At 46.6% G+C, this 18,120-nt stretch overlaps 1 protein-coding gene across 1 annotated transcript in view; it reads left to right on the plus strand.

Annotated features, from left to right (window-relative positions):
* LOC138453393 (isoaspartyl peptidase/L-asparaginase-like) overlaps window positions 1-18,120 on the plus strand; it is a 1,349,814-nt gene that overhangs the window by 594,630 nt on the left and 737,064 nt on the right. Inside the window, exon 3 of the mRNA XM_069606189.1 lies at window positions 17,473-17,615. Within this exon, the coding sequence (XP_069462290.1) occupies window positions 17,473-17,615 (143 nt within the window). The remainder of the gene's footprint in view (window positions 1-17,472; window positions 17,616-18,120) is intronic.

Raw genomic sequence — 18,120 nt, forward strand, 5'->3', positions numbered from 1 at the left:
GGACAGGCTGGTGGGCATATCCTTATGTTCTTGAACCAGGGTATTTTGTCATCTGGTACATAGACAAACTCATCTCGTGGTGGGTGTCTGGGCCGCGATCCTCTAGGCCATAGTCGCGAGGAGATTGGGGGGAGCTTTTTCTCCAATTCTCTCACTTCAGTCCCCCCTCTGGTTGACTTGTCGACCACAAACATATCCTTCTATTTATCTCCTCTTACTCTCCATATTTTAGTTACTCCTCCCAGGTGTCCATAGTGGTTGACATGGTCTTCAAATGACCAGTACATATAAACACAGCTCCCTCCCGGTTTGCAGTATACCCATCTTCCAATATAGCTCCTCGGGTTTCTTGGGTTCTCAAGCTTACAGATGGTGGGTCTAAGTGATTGGTAATGATCTGTTTGCGCAGTTTCTCTCTTTCCTTTATTATCACGTTGGTGTGCTGGTCATCATCAGTTGGCATCAAGGGGTGCACACCAACCATTTCGATCATTTCATCTGTAGTGCGTGCCTTCCTGGCCTTCCAGAACCTTATTACAATCAATACAGCTGCAGCAGTATTATGCATCCAACTATTACCTTCAGCCTGTCTGACAGCCATGATGGCATCCATGACCATAATAATGAGAGCCAGCTATTATCCTTCTTTACTCCTTTACTTTCTTCCATCATTTTGGTGTGCATCTGGGCCAATTGTGATACTGCTTCAGTAAGTGTTCCATTATCTGCATCGTTAGCAGGAATAAATGTGCAGCATGATTGTCCTATTTTTGCACAAACTCCTCTTTCCATTGCTGTGAGAAGATCCAGTACATATCTGTACTGCAGTGCTACCATTATTACTGCTCGCAGCTCCTCTTTTATGGCATTGAATCCATTTACTGTTGAATTAATCATCATCATTAGTTCCCATCGGGTGATCTGGAGCCATTTAGCGTTCACATATGCTTGTAGTCCTGGGTGTATTATTGACGAGAAGAACATTGCAGCCCTGCTGAATAATCTATGTTCTGGTGGAATGGAAGTGAGTGCTGTTTCTGACCTTCCCCACAGGTAGTTTCCTGTCAAGGGTTCTCCTTGTCTCTTTATTCTTGTTAGGACGTTATTGTTGTTGTTGTTCTCTCCCTCTTGAGATTGTACGGATCTCCTCTTCCTCTTGTTTCCTTCATCCATTTTGGGAAAATTGGCCATGTTCACATGTTTTTGGGGCACCACTAGTGATGGTACATTGATGTGTACCATTGTGCATATACCATTCCACAACGGAGGCAAGGTGTGGTATGCCTTATCTCCGCAGGCCCAATAGTGATCCATTATTACTGCCGTTCCAGCACCCCCCTCTGGTAGTTCTAACACGCTTCCGCAGTTGGTGTTATACCCCACCTCCACATCTCCTTTGTGTTGATAGCATAACTTGGGTGCGGTCAGCGGTAGTATGCTTATTGGGTCTTCATCCTTCTCCATCCTCGTCAGCATGGGTACGTATTTGCCCCATGTCGTCCAGCATCTGTCGTTGTGTTCCTGTATGGTAGTAATATTTTCTCTTCTTATCATGTTGCTACCAACTACTCCTATTTCCCATTCATTGTTCATGTATACCTTCCCTGTTATTGTTATCAGCGGCCTTTCCCAACATCCTTGTATACCCGGAACTTCAGTGGCGTACCAATCACAAGGCAGGTATTGTAGTGTTATCTTCTTCGTTTCTCCCTTGTCAGGGCCATCCGTCATGTATCTGAATGATTCAGCGTGTAAGCTGCTCTTATGGTAACTCAAATATGACTTGAGGAAATTGTTTTCGTATGGGTATGTGTCTCTTGTTTCCCACTGCATTCTCACCACCGTTCCTTGAAATCGTCCTCTCGTTTGAAATAGTGCCAGATATACTATACATCGCACCATTTTTTTCTGTATTTCTATGGCGACGAATGTCCATGAAGCGCTCATGGCGTATGGGATCAATGAGCACACATAACAGCTATCTTCTGTTGTCTGCTTACCTATTTTGGTCATGTGCTGGTACCACATGTTGTTTGAGACGTGTGCTGAATCTGTTATGTAATTATCAATACCTTTGTTATCAGTATATGTGCTGTGTTTATCTCTACTTCCCTTATTTAGGGTTGCTAGTACCACCTGACGTCATACCTGTTGCAGCCGTGGGAGGGGGCATGTTAGTTTTGGGTGCAGCCATAATATTTATAGCATAACTTTTCTGCCATACAGATGCAGCCAGCAGACCAGTGATGACCAATACTCCTATCATTTTTATTACAAGAGCTAGTCTCACCTGCATTTTGCTCTTACCTTGTTGCAGTCCGGCAGCTTATTCTTGCGGCGTTAAAGGTGCCCGCCTGAAAACCCTCAATACACTTGTTATTATTGTTAGTCGTTGTTATTAAGCTCTCCCTACCAAGTAATCGTTCAGTGCCCAGGCGAAGAGCTGTTCCCACGCTAATCTTAGTGATCTATCTCTTAGAGCCGGTAAGTGCTCGTGAAGATGGGGAAATGATTGTTCTATGGCCAAAACAAATGCAGTGTAATATACGTGTACCCTTCTTCTTTTTAGGTACTTTGGCCTTCTTATATGATATACAAATTGGTGTAATAGGGCTTCTGGGGTGTTATCATGCGTGGGCAGCATCTACTCCTGGGCAGAGCACACTGTTAGATACTTATTTTCTAAACAATACAATTATGCATGGTACCTGCATGTGCGAGAGAAAAATAGAGAAAACATACAAGTGTTTTATATGTGTGCAATATCCAAGTTTGTTATACAACGTCCTTCAATCGGTGGTGACCTTGTAGGGGAGGGGGCTGGGGCTCGATTGGGCAGAAGTTTGTTTACTTTGTAATCCCGTGACCATGGGATGGGCTGTGGGCAAGCGTCCAATGTCTATGGCAGTAGTTGCTTCTGGGGAATCTGGGGGGTGATCAAGTGTAGTGACACTATTGTCATCATCTGTGGTCAATGTCTCCTTCTCTGTAGCCGATGCTGTTGATGTTGTTGTTCTTCCAATGGCCCTGTCGTTAACGCTAGGGCGGGTCTGGAGTTTGTAGATCTGTACGTCGTGTAGGTGATTCCAGGCTTGTTTATCCTGCAATTTCACCGCTCTGGTAGCTACCTTTTCTACCAAATGAGGACCAGTAAATCGTAGGCCGTTCCACTTTCTATTAAAGTTGCAGAGCAGCACATGGTCACCTTTAGCAATAGTGCATAGTCCTTCCTTTCCCAGTTCCTTGCTGGTGTCTTCTTGTTGAGAACTCTTCGACCAGCCCCGCGTGCGCTCGAGCTGTTGAGATACAAACGCTACACTAGTAATCAAAGAAGACACATGCTGATACATTTCGTCACCAAGAACAGTTGCAGTGTTTTCATGGTCCGTGAATGCTCTTGATGTAGGCGTTAGAGGAAGGCGCATTTGACGTCCTGTCACCACCTTGTGGGGAGTGAGGTGGTGATCAGACCCTGGCCTATTCCTTAGCTCAAATAGAGCCAGCGGAAGACAGTACAACCAGCTCTTCTTCGTTGTCTGCTGAATTTTTGCGATTTCTTCTTTCAATAGGCCATTCAGGCGTTCACATTTACCGTTGGCCTGCGGGTGGTATGCACATGCAAATTTATGTGTAATACCCAGCAAGGATGTGATGTGCTGAAACATTTAATTAGCAAAGTGTGGGCCGTTATCTGACCGCAGCACTTCGCACACACCCCACCTGGGGAACACCTCTCTTACTAAAAATGTTGCTGCTCTGAACGCATCCGCATGTGAGCAGGGTCCGGCCTCGATCCACCTGGAGAATGAACATACCACTACAATCATATACCTATGTCCTTGACATACATTGATCATATGAACGTAGTCAATATGAATGTGTAGGATGGGTCCCTCTGGCCGGGGTATATTACCTTTTATCACTTGCAGCTTGTGACCGGCCGTAAACTGTTGGCATGTGAGGCAATTGCTGATGAAATTGGTGACATGAGAATTTAACTCGGGGCAGAACCAATCTTCCCTAATTCGTGTGCTGCAATTACTTCCTTTCCTGTATGTGCTGGATGGTGGAGCTGGGCCAGGGCGGTGTTCAACAGGGCCAATGGCATGACCACTTTTCCGGTGTTATTTTGACGCCACGGTGCATCAGTTGGTGACATCGTACATCCTCTTTTTACCCATAGTTCCTTTTCTGTCATTGGTGTGGCTGCCTGTAATTCCATTATCCGTGTTGCCTGGAGATGGGTGTACCCTTCTTTCATCATCATCTGTTTTGCCATTCCCCTCCCTCTCCCTCTCTCTGATTCTGGGGGTTCCATATTTCACCAAAGTATGCTGCATGCTTGGCATGTGCATCTGCTGTTTCATTCCCTTTCGAGATATGGTCGTTTCCATTAGTATGTGCCGAGCATTTAACCAAAGCTATCTCTTGGGGATCATTAATTGCTTCAATTAATTCTGCTAATAAAAGAGCATGTTGCACTGGGGTGCCATCAGCTCTCCTAAACCCTCTTCTCTGCTATTTTATCAGCCCAGAGTGGACATATGCGCTATCAGAATATATGGTAACTTTTTTGTCAACGCTTTCCTTCAACACCAAGATCAGTGCAACCAATTCCGCTGTTTGAGCAGAATAATGCTGTCGTAACTGCATGCATTTCACCGGGACATACATCAAATCTTCTGTCATTTTTACAACTGCTGCCCCAGTTCTCCTTATCCCATCACTTTGGTCTATTGTTGATGAACCATCAATGTACAAAATCTCTCCACCTTTAAGTGCATCCTCCTCAACCTTTCTAGTGCATGAGTACGTTTCGATAATCTGTGTACAATCATGAGCATAATCACCTTCCTCAATAACTTCCGCTATAAATCTGGCTGGGTTAACTGTACTGCATCTGACAATTGACAATTTGGGTCTAGACAAGATGATCTCATAACCTGACGCTCTCTGTGTGGTTAGTGTGGACTTAGGCTTATTCAATATTGCAAATAGCGCATGCTCCACAAATAGTGTGGTGGGGCACCCCATTGTAATCGATGATGATTTCTCCACCGCAAATGCAGCTGCGGCGAGACTCTGTTCGCAAGGGAAATGTCCTAGCATGACAGGGTCCAAGTGGCCGCTGTAGAACGCTATTGGCTTGTGTCCCATGCTGGTTTTCTGAGTCAATACGGCTTTCATTACTGCTGAGATGCAATGTGAAAAGATGAAGAACTGTCGTTCATAATCTGGGGTGGCTAGTACCGGGGCAGTGGATATAGCGTGTTTCAACTCATCAAACGCCTCCTTCATTTCTCTTGTCCATCCCAGTGTTTTGTCCCTTTTGTGTGCTTCTCTCAATGCCTCAAGTAGGGGTCCTATGTATGAGCTGTAGTCAAAAACCCATGCTCTACAGTAGTTGCATAAGCCCAGGAACTGCTGCAGTTCCCTCACCATTTGTGGTTGTGGCGTGTTGGATATAGCTTGTGCTCTTTGTGGTGCAATCTTTCTTCCGTGCTGGGATATTAGTTGACCAATGTATAGTCCCTGTTCCTGACAGTACTGTAACTTTTCCTTGTCTACCTTGTACCCCTTTTCAGCCAACACCGTCAGCATTTTCATTGAGTCCTCCCTGCACCTTTTTACTCGGTTGTGCTGCAAATTATTATATCGTCAACATATTGCAGCACCGTACTTTCTAATTCAATGTTTCCCAAATCCATCTGTATTACTCTGTTGAAAATTGATGGTGACTCGCAGTACCCTTGTGGTAACCTAGTGTGTTTCCATTTTGTATTTCTGTATGTGAAACTTGTCAAGTCTTGTGAATCTGGGTGCAGAGGTATTGAGAAAAAGGCATTTTTGAGGTCAATCACGGTGAACCGTGAGGCCTCTGCTGGAATTCTACATAATATTGTGGCTGTGTTTGCTGCTATGGGGTATTCTGCCTCTACAATGTTATTCAAGGGTCTGAGGTCCTGGATAAAACGCCAAGACCCCCCTTTAGCTTTGCGCACTGGGTACACGGCCGTGTTACATGGTGATTCTGAAGGTACCAATATGCCATTATTTATCAGGGCCGTTATGGTTTCGTATATGCCCTCATCCGCTTCTTTTGATAGTGGGTATTGCTTCACTCTAGGTAGTATTGCACTTTTTCAGCTTTATTCTTACTCCTCCAATACTTTTTATGCAGCACACGTCATAGGGACTGGTGGTCGACAGTGATGCTGTAACCTTAGCCATATCTTCCTCGTAGAATGGTACTGGGGTACATGCGGGTGCCTCGAGTGCCATGGACATTTTCTGTGCCACTTGCTTATACGTGACTCTTAGCCAGATATCTACACTCATCATAAATGCCATCTCTCCTTCTTCTCTGTCTTCGGAAAAGAGCTCTTCATCGGACACCTGGGTGAGCCTGCATCCCTCAGCCAGGGCTATCACTGCCCTCCATGCTCTTCCTTCCCAGTCTTGTGCATGTACTGTGATGTAATCAGCAGTTGCTATAATACTCTCGATGCTCACCGAAATCACCTTCCCTTCTGGTTCACTAGCTGGTGTCTCAGGCCTGAACAAATATGCTGCTGGCCTCCTCCAGATCTTTCTTTCTATTCCTGGCATCCAGGCAAATGCCATGTCTGTTCCGTACTGGAACAGTTCGCCATCCACTGGCTCAGCTCGAGCTACTGTCTGGCCACAGTACGCCTGCAGTATTTGTCGTGCAGTAAGCATGTTTATTCCTGGTGTGGAACAAATGATGCCATTATCCGTGAAGGAGATTGTCATATTTAACCTGCTCATTATGTCCCTCCCAAGTATGTTCACTGGCGACTCCCTTGAGTACAGGAGCGGGACAGACATGGCATAATCTCCAATAGATAAAGAGATGTTATCAGTAAGGGAACCAACCCCCTAGCCCCAGAAAATCCTTGGGTGTTCATGGCCTCACCTGACATTTTGAATCTACCCTCCCTTATGCAAGACCTGGTTGCCCCAGTGTCAACAAGGAATGATCATTTTTTGTCACCTATCGTTACCTCAATGCGTGGTTCCTCCGCACTATTAGGTGTTATCGACAGGATGGGACACACCAAGGACGTCTGTGGGCTGTCCTATTGTGGGTATAATGACTGACCGCTTCCTGTGTAAGGGTTGTGTCCCAGGATAGTCACCCTTCCCAACTGTGTTTGTTGTAGCTGTGTATCGGTGGGGGTTAACTTATGGTCCTGTATTTGAGTGAGCTGTTGCACTGGCTGTACTTGGTGTTGTTGTGTTATTGCCACCTGTTGTTGCGGTAGTGAGTATGTCTGCAACTGTTGTTGTGTTGCTAATTGCTGCTGTGTGCTGCTCTGTTGTATTCCCTGTGGTTGTTGTTAACCCTGCTGCTCCCTCATAGACCCTTGTTGTCCGTGTTCCCCCCATGCTGGTGGGGAGGGTCTCATTCTACACGTACGCGACATGCGTCCTAACATCCCACAAACCCCACATACAGGTGGTTCCCTGGTCTGCCAAGGGAAACTTCCTGCATTATCTTGGTACCCTGGTTGCCCATTGGGGTAGAAACTCCGAAATCCTCCTCCTTGCTGTTGTGCAGGTTGGCCATATCCCCTCCCCCTCATCATTCCTCCCCTTCCCCTGATGTTGTTATAATATCCATTTCCTGGTACCATATACCCTCCTCCTATGTTAGCCGTGTATGGTGGGGGTGGTGGCATCTGTTATGTTATAAGTCGTGGTTGTTGTGAGGGATCCTGTGCAGCCACTCCTTGTGTGGGGTTTGGTGTCACTGTTGTTGGTGTAGTTATTAGTGCTCCTTCCATGGTGTACTTAGTCAGTTTTTTCTGCACTAATTTAGCCGCTTTTCTATCTTCTTCTTTTTTTTTCATCTTTTCTTGCCACATCCTACAATGGTGTACTATTGTTAATTGTATTTCCGGCCATGCCTTGGCTTCCATCCCCACTATCTTCTTCAATTGTTTTTGTACTGTCTCTGGAAGCCCTTGTATTAGTATGTGGTAAAAGATTGCCGGTGTCTTGTCCCATTGCTCTCTAGATTCCATGAGCCACTTCTCCTGAATCTCCTGGATATAATCAACAGGACCTTCGTTCTCACGCATCTTGCGTGACGTAATTGCTCCTATATCTGAGGTGTCTGGGTATTGTATCCTCATAGCTTGCCATAATGCATGCCTGCAATTCGCAAATGGCGCCAAGTCATGTGATGTGTTCGTTATTGTAACCCCGGGGAATCCCGCCCTCTTCCAGATGTCATCTGCCGCATCCCCTAATATTAATATTAATAGGCCCTTCACGTCTCCTACTGCTAGTTTCTGTCCTGCAGTGTGCTTTTCCATCTCGTATATCCATTTTCCCGCTCCTCCACTAAGTGATGGGAGTCTGCACTTTATATTTTCCTTATCGGCGTGCTTCCAAGGGACGTATTGTGGCCTAACCCCCCCCCAATAGCGGCATTAGATTGTTCCCCATCTTTCCCCCCAGTTGTCGCGGTGTGGAGTCCGTATACCCCTCCTCTTCTTCTGTGTCAACTAGATCATCGGTCATGTCCATATTACCGCTGCTTGTTGTAGCTTCCCCTTCATTTCTCCCCCTTCCCTTATTACTTTCTTTATTTAATGCAGGTGTGTGTGTCCGTTCTTCCTGCCTACGTCCCGGGAGATCTCTAAGCCTGCCGGCGTATGGGGTGTGTTCAGGAGCGGGTGTGGGTGGGCATGTTGGGCGGAATGATGCGGGTGTGACTGCACGCGTTTGCCCTCCCGCCACTTCTTGTTCTTTATCCTCACTTCCCCCCACTTCTTCCTTCTTTCTGCATACCCATGTTGATTCCCGGCTGGTGCGTGTGATGTACAATTTGTCTAAGCTTTCCCTACCACCTCCTCTTCCCTCTCCCCCCATTCCCTCCTCTTATTCGCTGCAGAATTCATCCAGGAGCGACAACCCCCAATCTGTCCTTTTCCCCCTAATCGTCACCGTTTTTAAGTCTATTAAATCCGTTCCTTCCTGTTCTCCTTTACCAATTGCTCCCCTTTGCGCTGATGTCGTGGCTATTTCTGCATCCCGACGTACATATGTTCTTACCCCACTCCCCCCTTTCCTCTCTCTTCTTTCCTCTTCCCTATTCTCCATTATTTCACCACCTGTTTCCTCTCTTTTCTTTTTCAATTCCTCCATCACCTCATTACTCACCTTCTCTAATATCAGTGCATTTTGTTCATTCCTTCATTCTTCCAATCGTTCCTCCAACATCTCCTCCTCTTCTCGTGACAGCTCCCCTTCTCTCGTTATAGCTTCCTCCCCTCTTATTTCAGTGCTACCCTCATTGTCCTTGTTCATTCTCCGTACTACCTCCTTTTCTTCTCCCGTTAGTGTCCCTCGCAATTTTAACAGCACCTGCGCTGCTACCCACTCGTCGTGTCCTATGTTTGGGATGGGTTCTTCACTGTTCTTCCCTTCCTTTGCGTGCACCTTCGTACAAGTTGGGCCTACCGTACTTGTCACCTCCTCCCCTCCTGTGTAGCTACCTGTGGCTGTATATGGTGGTGGGCTGTACGCGGGGTTCGAATATCTCTCAGCTGCCGTTAGTTGTTGCCTTGCTGCTTCTCATAGTGCCGTCACAGGATATAACCCCCTTCTTCCTTCTTCACTACTTTCGCTAGGGGCATGTCGTCGGTCCCTTCCTTCTTTACTTCTATTTCACTTGTGATGCCAAGCTTTTCGTCCCGCTTTCAATCTCTTCGCGCGCACTGTGCGCTATCAACCTCCTGTTCCCCGTTTCCCTCTTCCTCCTTAATCGTCTTCCCCTCCTTCGTTTCCTCCACAGTGAACATCCCGGTCGGCCCTGGTCGGGACCCCTGGAACTTCCTCCATAAGTTAAACACCTCCACGTGATGCGCCAACTTCTTCCCTTTGTATGTGTTATGTATGTGTGTCAGTAGTGAGTGTTGGACGTACAGGTCGAAACTGCCGTTAGGCGGCCAGGGTGTCGTCATCTTGTTGTCTGTCCCTTGTGTCCATTCTATGCTGTATTTGATCAGTTTTTCCCTATGGGGCGATAGTGTTTTACAAATATGCTGGAGTGGGGTAGTCAGGGTATTCCCCCACCCTCCCAATTCTACCCCGTATGACATGGTTACACTGTGTTTTTAGCTCCCTTCAGTATAGTTGTCGTTACCTGGCCCCTTAGTTCGGGGGACTTGCAGTTGATCGTCCGCTAAAAGAAAACAGCCAAATATAACAATTGCAAATAAACTGTCCTTTCCTGTGTTTGTTTTCTTCCATAATACGGTTACGGCCCCGTGCGGCCACGGCGCACGAAGCCCCCTGCAGCTGCGTGTCCTCTGTGACGTGCTTATACAGCCGTCCCACTTTATCTCCTCCCCTCCTCCTTCCACCTCACTCAGCGTAGCCGGCGTTCTCCGTGCGCGGTCACTTCCCCCTCTCCACCTCTCCCGTATTTGGGGTGGCCGGCGATCTCCGTGCGCACCACCTACCCTCTATTCACTTCCCCACCACCCTTCAACAATGCTGTGTGGTCAAGGTGTCCTATGAAAGCCGTACGGGTGACGTCACCGACCTCTTCCAACAACTACCGGTAAGATCTTTTACACTTCAAGAGAGCACGCAATAAGTTTTAACTGTTTGTCCCCGTTATCACCACAGCTGTCCTCTTGTTACGCCTGGAAATGGTAACCAACAATACACTCGTATAATCGGACTGCGCACGCTGCGTCGCTTCACGTGTGACACGCCCCTCACTGGGAGGGCTTAACCAGCCAATTATCTTCCGTACTAGGCAACAATTTAGCTACCACCTACAGGAAAACGTCATCTATTTATCGAGCTTCATTGCTCGATCAATAGGGATCCTAATCTACTCATTGGTCAACAACCGCCAATTCGTAGGAAAGCCACCCACACACACCCCCTTTACAGGTGGCCACGACCTAGGCCAATCAGTGTCTACGAACAATCGCACGTGGTGCTTTCTTGCTCCACCCACCCTTTTTCCGTGACGTTGTAGCGGACGGCTCTCGCGCCTGTCCCGCTACCACTCACTTCACCGTCAACACTAATTGATCAAATCTTCGCCGCACACCTTAGTAACACCTCCCGCCGCCCTTATTACAACTCCTCCCCCATCCCTCACAATCTCACATTGCTTGTTGGGTGTGACATACTCACCAAGTTCTCTTGATGCGGGGCCGCTGGACTGCGTGCACCCCTCCAAACGGCTCGCCACCTCCCCTGTCTGGACCACGTCTGGACACTGGCCAACCGCGGGCGGGATACTTCTCAACCGGCTCCCGAGGGCCAATATCCGGATTGCGCTGTCCGGTCTTCTCGCAGTTCCGCGATGGTCCTGTAGTCCTCAAAAGGGGGCAGCAGCAGAGGGGGCCGCGCCGCCAGGCCTCCTCGCAACGAGAGGCCCTGGAAAAAGGAAAGGTAGATCGTAAAGCGATCTCAGCAGTGCCTCCAACTTGTCGGGGTGGTTATCCCGCGGTCGGCTGAGCCGTCCGCGGACCTCCGGGTTGGGAGGTCCCAACTCCTCCCGTACTACTTGTCGGGGTGGTTATCCCGGGGTCGGCTGAGCCGTCCTCGGACCTCCGGGTTGGGAGGCCCCAACTCCTCCCGTACTTCCCAAAAATGAGTATGAGACAAACACAAGAAGCAAGGCGGTTCTGCTGTTTATTAAAACACGGCAGGGATGGGTCTAGGATCGTACGCGTCCGTCCAGACTCTCAAAATTCGTGGGGCTCGCAAGCCCTTTTTGCCGCAGTATGACGCGCTACTTGCGTCACCTGTGAAAGTTAGCGAACAAACCTATTGCCACTCCGGATTGGTTCCTCGAGTGGTAGGGTTAGTATAGTATACATATAGAGAGCAATATTAGTGGTTAAGGATGAGTCAGTTGGTGTACTTGTATTGTCCCTTCTATTAGATACTTGAAAATTGTTACACAAAGACCCCTAATGATTGGCTAATGTTAGTGGCATCACTGATGAGTGCCCTCATGTTCTGATTGGTTCTCCTGCGAGGCCCCCAGTCTGGGACCATCGTCGTTCCCAGCTCGCGGTGTACCTGTCACTAGCAACAATGTGTAACTATGTGTTTGTGCCGACAATGTGCGGGTTTGCTCATAGGCCTGAGAGCAGGCCATTCCCATCGCTGTAGGTGTCCATCTAGTCATTTCACTGTTGCAACCTGTGTCCCAGACGTGGGACCCAGGCGACTTCTTCCTCATGGGTCTGGCACCTTGTCAGGTCGGCTTGGTCACGTGTGGAGAGACCGTAGCTGGGGCGTAATTCTGCACATTTAAAGTTGTATTTTGCTTCTGTGTGCTTTTCTTTGCTTACAGGTGTGACCTTGGCGCCGGTTGGTAGCATACGAGTTGCAACATCACCCCCTTGGCTGTGAGCTCTCACTGGGCTCGTTCTGCGTGATCAGCACTTGTACTCTCGCTCATACAGGGTTCATGGCGGTTCTTGCTTGCGGCCTACTTGGGCCTGGTTCATGGGTGGGGATGTGTAATGCACGGCACCTGTGTTGCAGTTTGACATGGCTTCATAAGCAATATTACGTCTTCTTTATAGTCTCATCATGATGCGAGGGGTGGGAGAAGCGTCAGCAAGCGTATACGTGAGTGCTTTATGCGTCTTGCGTTTCTGCATTAATAAAAAGGGGCCTATGTGAAAAATAATAAAGATGCGCGTCAGTGGGTGTATCCGTCACCTACGTCATAGCACTGAATATGTTCTTCGTGTAGGTTGGTGCATGAGTGACCGGTGTGCATGGTGGCACGTGTGTTCTTGGCAGTTGGCTAGGTCGTTATGGCATCTCTAACGATGTGGGTGCTCGTTGTTACGGTCTTAGTTGAGTTCATCCATGCCGCAGGTGTCGGCTTGAGTAGGACAGGTTGGTGGGCATATCCTTATGTTCTTGAACCAGGGTATTTTGTCATCTGGTAGATAGACAAACTCATCTTGTGGTGGGTGTCTGGGCCGCGATCCTCTAGGCCATGGTCGCGAGGAGATTGGGAGGAGCGTTTTTCTCCAATTCTCTCACTTCACACTCATCAATGTATTATATTGTTTGGTGATTTCACATCTTTTCTTGTTTTTGTACACATGTGATATACGGAATAAACAAGAGTGGGCCACTCTTTATCCGGGCTTGTGCCAATCATTTTTTGTATATAGAAACACTTAATAACCTTTGCAGAACAGGGAGTTGTCAGGTGCCCCTTTATATATTCCATATTCGAACCAGGAAATACTTTCTTAGCCGGGTAGGGTTGCGTGCCGGCAAACATATGATCACTTCACTGCTGACTGCAATGAAAGCATGTGCTGCCCAAAGGGACATTTATTTGGCACAATCCTTAGTATACATCCCCTTATTGTTTTAAATGGCTATGAGGGACAGAAATTAGCACTTTGTGATGCAGCAAATTCATGCCTCAGCATTGCCAATTACCACGACAATCGAATATACTGATGCTCACCATCTCTGCTTCTCTCTGTTGTGTTAGCAATGCTTTGCCTCATAGGTGCCACTAAATGCTCCAAAACCAATGAACACTTACCTCATTAGCTAACACTGGGTCAAGTGAAGGTATGACATTGCTAGAAGAGATTTCCTGTTTACCCCTCATCTAAACTGACAAAGAAGCATTTAGGTCTACAAATTAATGGAGGGGACATTAGTGAGGGAACTCATTATTTCAGAACCTCAATTCCAAAGATTGCTCAAGTAAACTCTTTAAGAATATTTCAAAAGAGGGCAGAATCATTGGGGAAGTAATACTGCAAAGAAATTCACCTGCCGACACCCTTAATTCCTAGGTGCCGTAAAATGAGAGGAACAAGAAGGTTATCAGTGGTGTGTTTGCAAGCTGAGATAGTCGAAAGTTTGTTTCAGAGTAGAGGCTTAACACTGAAGGGGTGTAAACCCAAAGTACTTAAATCTGTACTGATGCATCACAGCAAGGGTTTGACAGACAATCTGGGGTGTCTGACTCTGGGATGTGTGGTGCTGTATCCAGAAATGTGTCTGCAGAAGGTTATATGGATGAGACATATTGCCTCATTACGGATTTGCCAGACATTGCCATTTCTGGAGTCCATGGTGGATTTACCACAAGCGTTAATTTAGCTGCAGAAAATGTGCCCATTTTATTAGGAAAAGTGGAGGATTTACCTCCAGCAACAAGGTACTGTTAAATCCTCCACTTTTTCTCAAAACGTGGAATTAGCATAAAAATTGCATTAATTCCATTACAAAAAAGTGCTCTAACGTAATTAGTTTCCCTTTTTTACTGCACCGCTAAACTTGTACTGAGGGCCTCTTGAAGCGCATAGTGCACTCAATTGTTCACACACATTTAATCAATAAGTGTATATATTTTCTATACCACCCCAGAGCACCAATGTTTATTTCCAGGTTTGGGAATTGCTACTCCAACCATTTGTTGTTGTTGTATGTGGTCTATGATATATTTATAGCGCACCCATACACAAGTGTTTCAGGTCGTGATGAAGCAAAGGAGTGATACAAGGGAGGATAAAACAGCAATCTTACTAGGCCCAGTGACATTGAGAATGCATACAATGTCTACAGTACACGTACTGTCGTAATGTATGTAACTATAGTAATGTCTATAGTTTCCACCTATCGCAAACAATAAGGCACTACATAGCAGATGTAATGTTGTAACAGCATTTCAGGTTTAAGCTTGATCTTAAAGAGCTGAACCCTTTGTAGTATATTTAAGCCCACAGCGTTGAGGCCCACATACACCCTTCTGTGGTCAAGCCTGGACATTACCTCGTTCCTAGGGGAAGTACACTTAAGGTAAGACTTCATAAAACTATCCCTTGGCATAAAGGTCCCCAACTCTTTGTATAAGTCTGTACTACTGAAGGAACCTTGGCAGAGTGGCAGAGCAGTCAGGTCTATCATTGGGGGAAGATGTGAGCTTTAGGTAAGTATGCTGAGCCTAGTATGTACAATAGTCCAAAGAAACACTTGCACATAAAATGTTATATTAAAATATATATTTATTATATGTACACAAGGAAGGTGGATAAATACTCAGTTCACTTAACCAAAACACATAGGGATTCTTAATAATACTGTATTATCGGTACGACTGCACATTCGCGTTAAGACAAAAATATATGGTAATTGTATATAGTTCTCAAAACCACAAAAGATAAGGGGCCTCATCACAAGTGGGACAGTATCCTGGTGGTAAATCCGCTGGGATACCACCCAACGCAAATAGCGCTCGATCCCGAAATGCGGTGGGGCGGTAAGCCCCCATTCATATATTTTCAGTATTATTACTGCGCCGCTAATAGCCCCGCAGTAATATCATAGAAAATTGACAGAAAATTGCCAGATTTACCTCCAACTCAGAGCTGGAGGCAAATCTTCAACTTTCCGCAATGCAGCGGTAATAGCGTTACCGCTAGATTTTTATGGCTCTGCCCAACTTGTGATGAGGCCCAAAGTCTTTTAGGACGCAAAAAGATTGGTTAATCACAGAGCACCAGAGCTTAATGTTCTAGAGATACTTTTCAGACAAACTAACGCTTTAAAAGTCCAATCTCTAACTATATAAAAAAGTCAGTGGAGGAGTAGATCCAAAGTCTTAAGAAGTAGCAGAACAGCAAATGTTCTTCAGGATACTTTCAGTCTCTAGGGTAAGTTACGTGGCAAATCACCACAACGAGGTGGGCCCTGCAAAAGGACTCCCTAAAGGGACACAGACTGGCAAGCCTGGGTCAGTGGTGGAGTGAACACCCTGGACACCTCTTTAATCACTCCAGTGACACTAGAGCAACTTCTTCATGAGTGAACGCGAGAGAGCACCAGATGGCTCTCAGTATCTGTCCTTTGCTGCTTACTGGAAGACATCTTCCTTATTACAAATGCAAACTATCCTTCATATATAGATACACATCCTATAAGTGATGCCTTCTGCTCTCATGTATTATTATTAAGATTTCCAATATCCGTGCATGGTTAATCCTCAATTTATTCTTTCTGGGCCCTGGTATGGGATTGGATGGTGGGCAACGCAAGGATCTTGTGTCACAACATTATCATTCTGCTAAATAATGTTCATGCGCTCACATTAAGGAACAGCGTTTGTCTGAAGAGTGCAGTTGCTGTCCCATTAAAAAGTAAAGCAGGACTTCTGGAAAGTGTCGCTGCTGTCATTGCACAGAAGGCCTGCTGAGCCGTTCTGGTTATGCTCCATCTAAATAATGCCAGGCTTGCTCAGAAGAGCTGTCTACGCGTAGTCCACAATAAAAGTAACAGAGGCCTATAGGGAATGCTGGTGCCATCTCCTTCAAAGTAAAGCACGCCTCCTGACAAGTAAAGCTACAATCACATTCCAGTAAATAGAAAGATGGAGAATTGCTGGCACTTCCCCGTGAATGCTAAAACAGGGTTTGCTGAGAAGCGTGTGTATGCTGTCCCATTAAAGCGCATCAAGTCTGTTTTTAATTGATTGTTTTGTCCAGACGTCTTCCTGAAGTTCCAGTATTGCCACATTAGAAGTAGAGCAGACCTGCTGAGAAGTGCTGAGAAGTGCTGATCATGTCATGTACCAGACAAGATTCTTTGTAGCTCATTAGTGAGGTCCACATTAAGCCTCTGGGAGCAAGGAGATTCTGCTCCAAGTCAGCAGTCTCCATACAATAGCTTCATTTGGGGAGCTGAACGTCCTCCAGACCTAATCCAGTCATTTTAAGGGTGTTGATGTCGAAAACATGTGCTAATTTAAATGTCAACACCTTGTTAAAGCTGTGAATGGGAACACTAAAAAGCTAGAGCGTATACAGCCCTCTGTGTCCCCTTTTTACCGGCTTACCAGCCTTGGGGAATGGAGCGGTGCCAGCACTGTACACTCTGTTCCCAGTAGGACGTGTCCAGACCGTGCGCAGAGACTGGAGTAGACTCACCAGGCCAGGGGTCCCGAAACGCAAAGTGCTGTGTTTGCTCCTTGACAGAAAGAATTCAACTCTCCGCTCCTCAGCTCTCAGCTGCTATTATGTTTATCCCAGCAGTCGTGCTTTTATGCATCCCAAACGTCCCCCTGCGTCGCCTGGGTCACTGTCATCATCCGCGTGGCTGTCTGATTCCCTAACACGCGTGGAAGGGACATCAGTCAATAGCAATTGTGAGCCGTGGTGCCTGTTGGGCTTTATGATTTTAGAAATAAGATAAAAGCTTTATGGCTCAAGAAAGCAATCGGAGGCTATTTTTTGTAGCCATCAGCATCGTATTTACTTATGGAGCGTGACTATAAAAGCGAATCTCTCCTCCGGAGAGCCAGGGACAAAAGCTGTCAGTGAACAGGGGAGTAAATAGCTCTGAAATTGTTTTCTCTGCTTCATTTCAAACACTTACGGCTACGAATGCTTGACCTTTTTCAAATGGAATGGTTTCCTGCAGGTCACGGGGCTGTGCTGAATGCTGATGGCGACGTGGAACTCGATGCAATCATCATGGACGGGGCCACTCTGGCTGCTGGCGCCGTCTCCTGCGTCAGGAACATAGCAAACCCGGTGACTTTCGCCCGCGCGCTCCTGGAAAAGGTAAATTGCCACTTGCTTCACTTTTCTGACTTGTGGCGGTAGTTTGTCCTACCTTGAATGAAAATCGTTACATGTAATGGTTAATTATTGTTACTCCATGTATCAACCTCGCAGGTTCGGATTGGCTATAGGGCAATAGGCCCAAATACCGAACCACAAACGCAAAATGCTAGTGTGGGGCACTTTTTTTGGTCAAAGTGGTCCAGTTTTTTTGGTGAAAGTGAGCCAGTTTGAGGAGATGCCCATGCGGCTAGTAGTTTTGGCCACTGTTGCTGAATATTCGTTTAAATGCACAATTTGCATCACATTTTATTCAAACAGTGTCACAAAAGGAATGAGTTGCCTTTTGCAACGGTGGGCTGCATTTTTATTGGTGCCTGAGACAATTGTATGCCCCAGTCTGACCCTGCAACTTCGGAACGATGAGATGCTCAGTAGTCCTGCTGGGAGTCGGTGTCCTAGTTAATGCTGTGCAAACGATTTCCTGAGTTCGCTGAGCAACACT

The sequence above is a fragment of the Ambystoma mexicanum genome, chromosome 4p, assembly GCF_040938575.1.
Source record: "Ambystoma mexicanum isolate Mex_15411 chromosome 4p, UKY_AmexF1_1, whole genome shotgun sequence".
Taxonomy (NCBI): Eukaryota; Metazoa; Chordata; class Amphibia; order Caudata; family Ambystomatidae; genus Ambystoma; species Ambystoma mexicanum.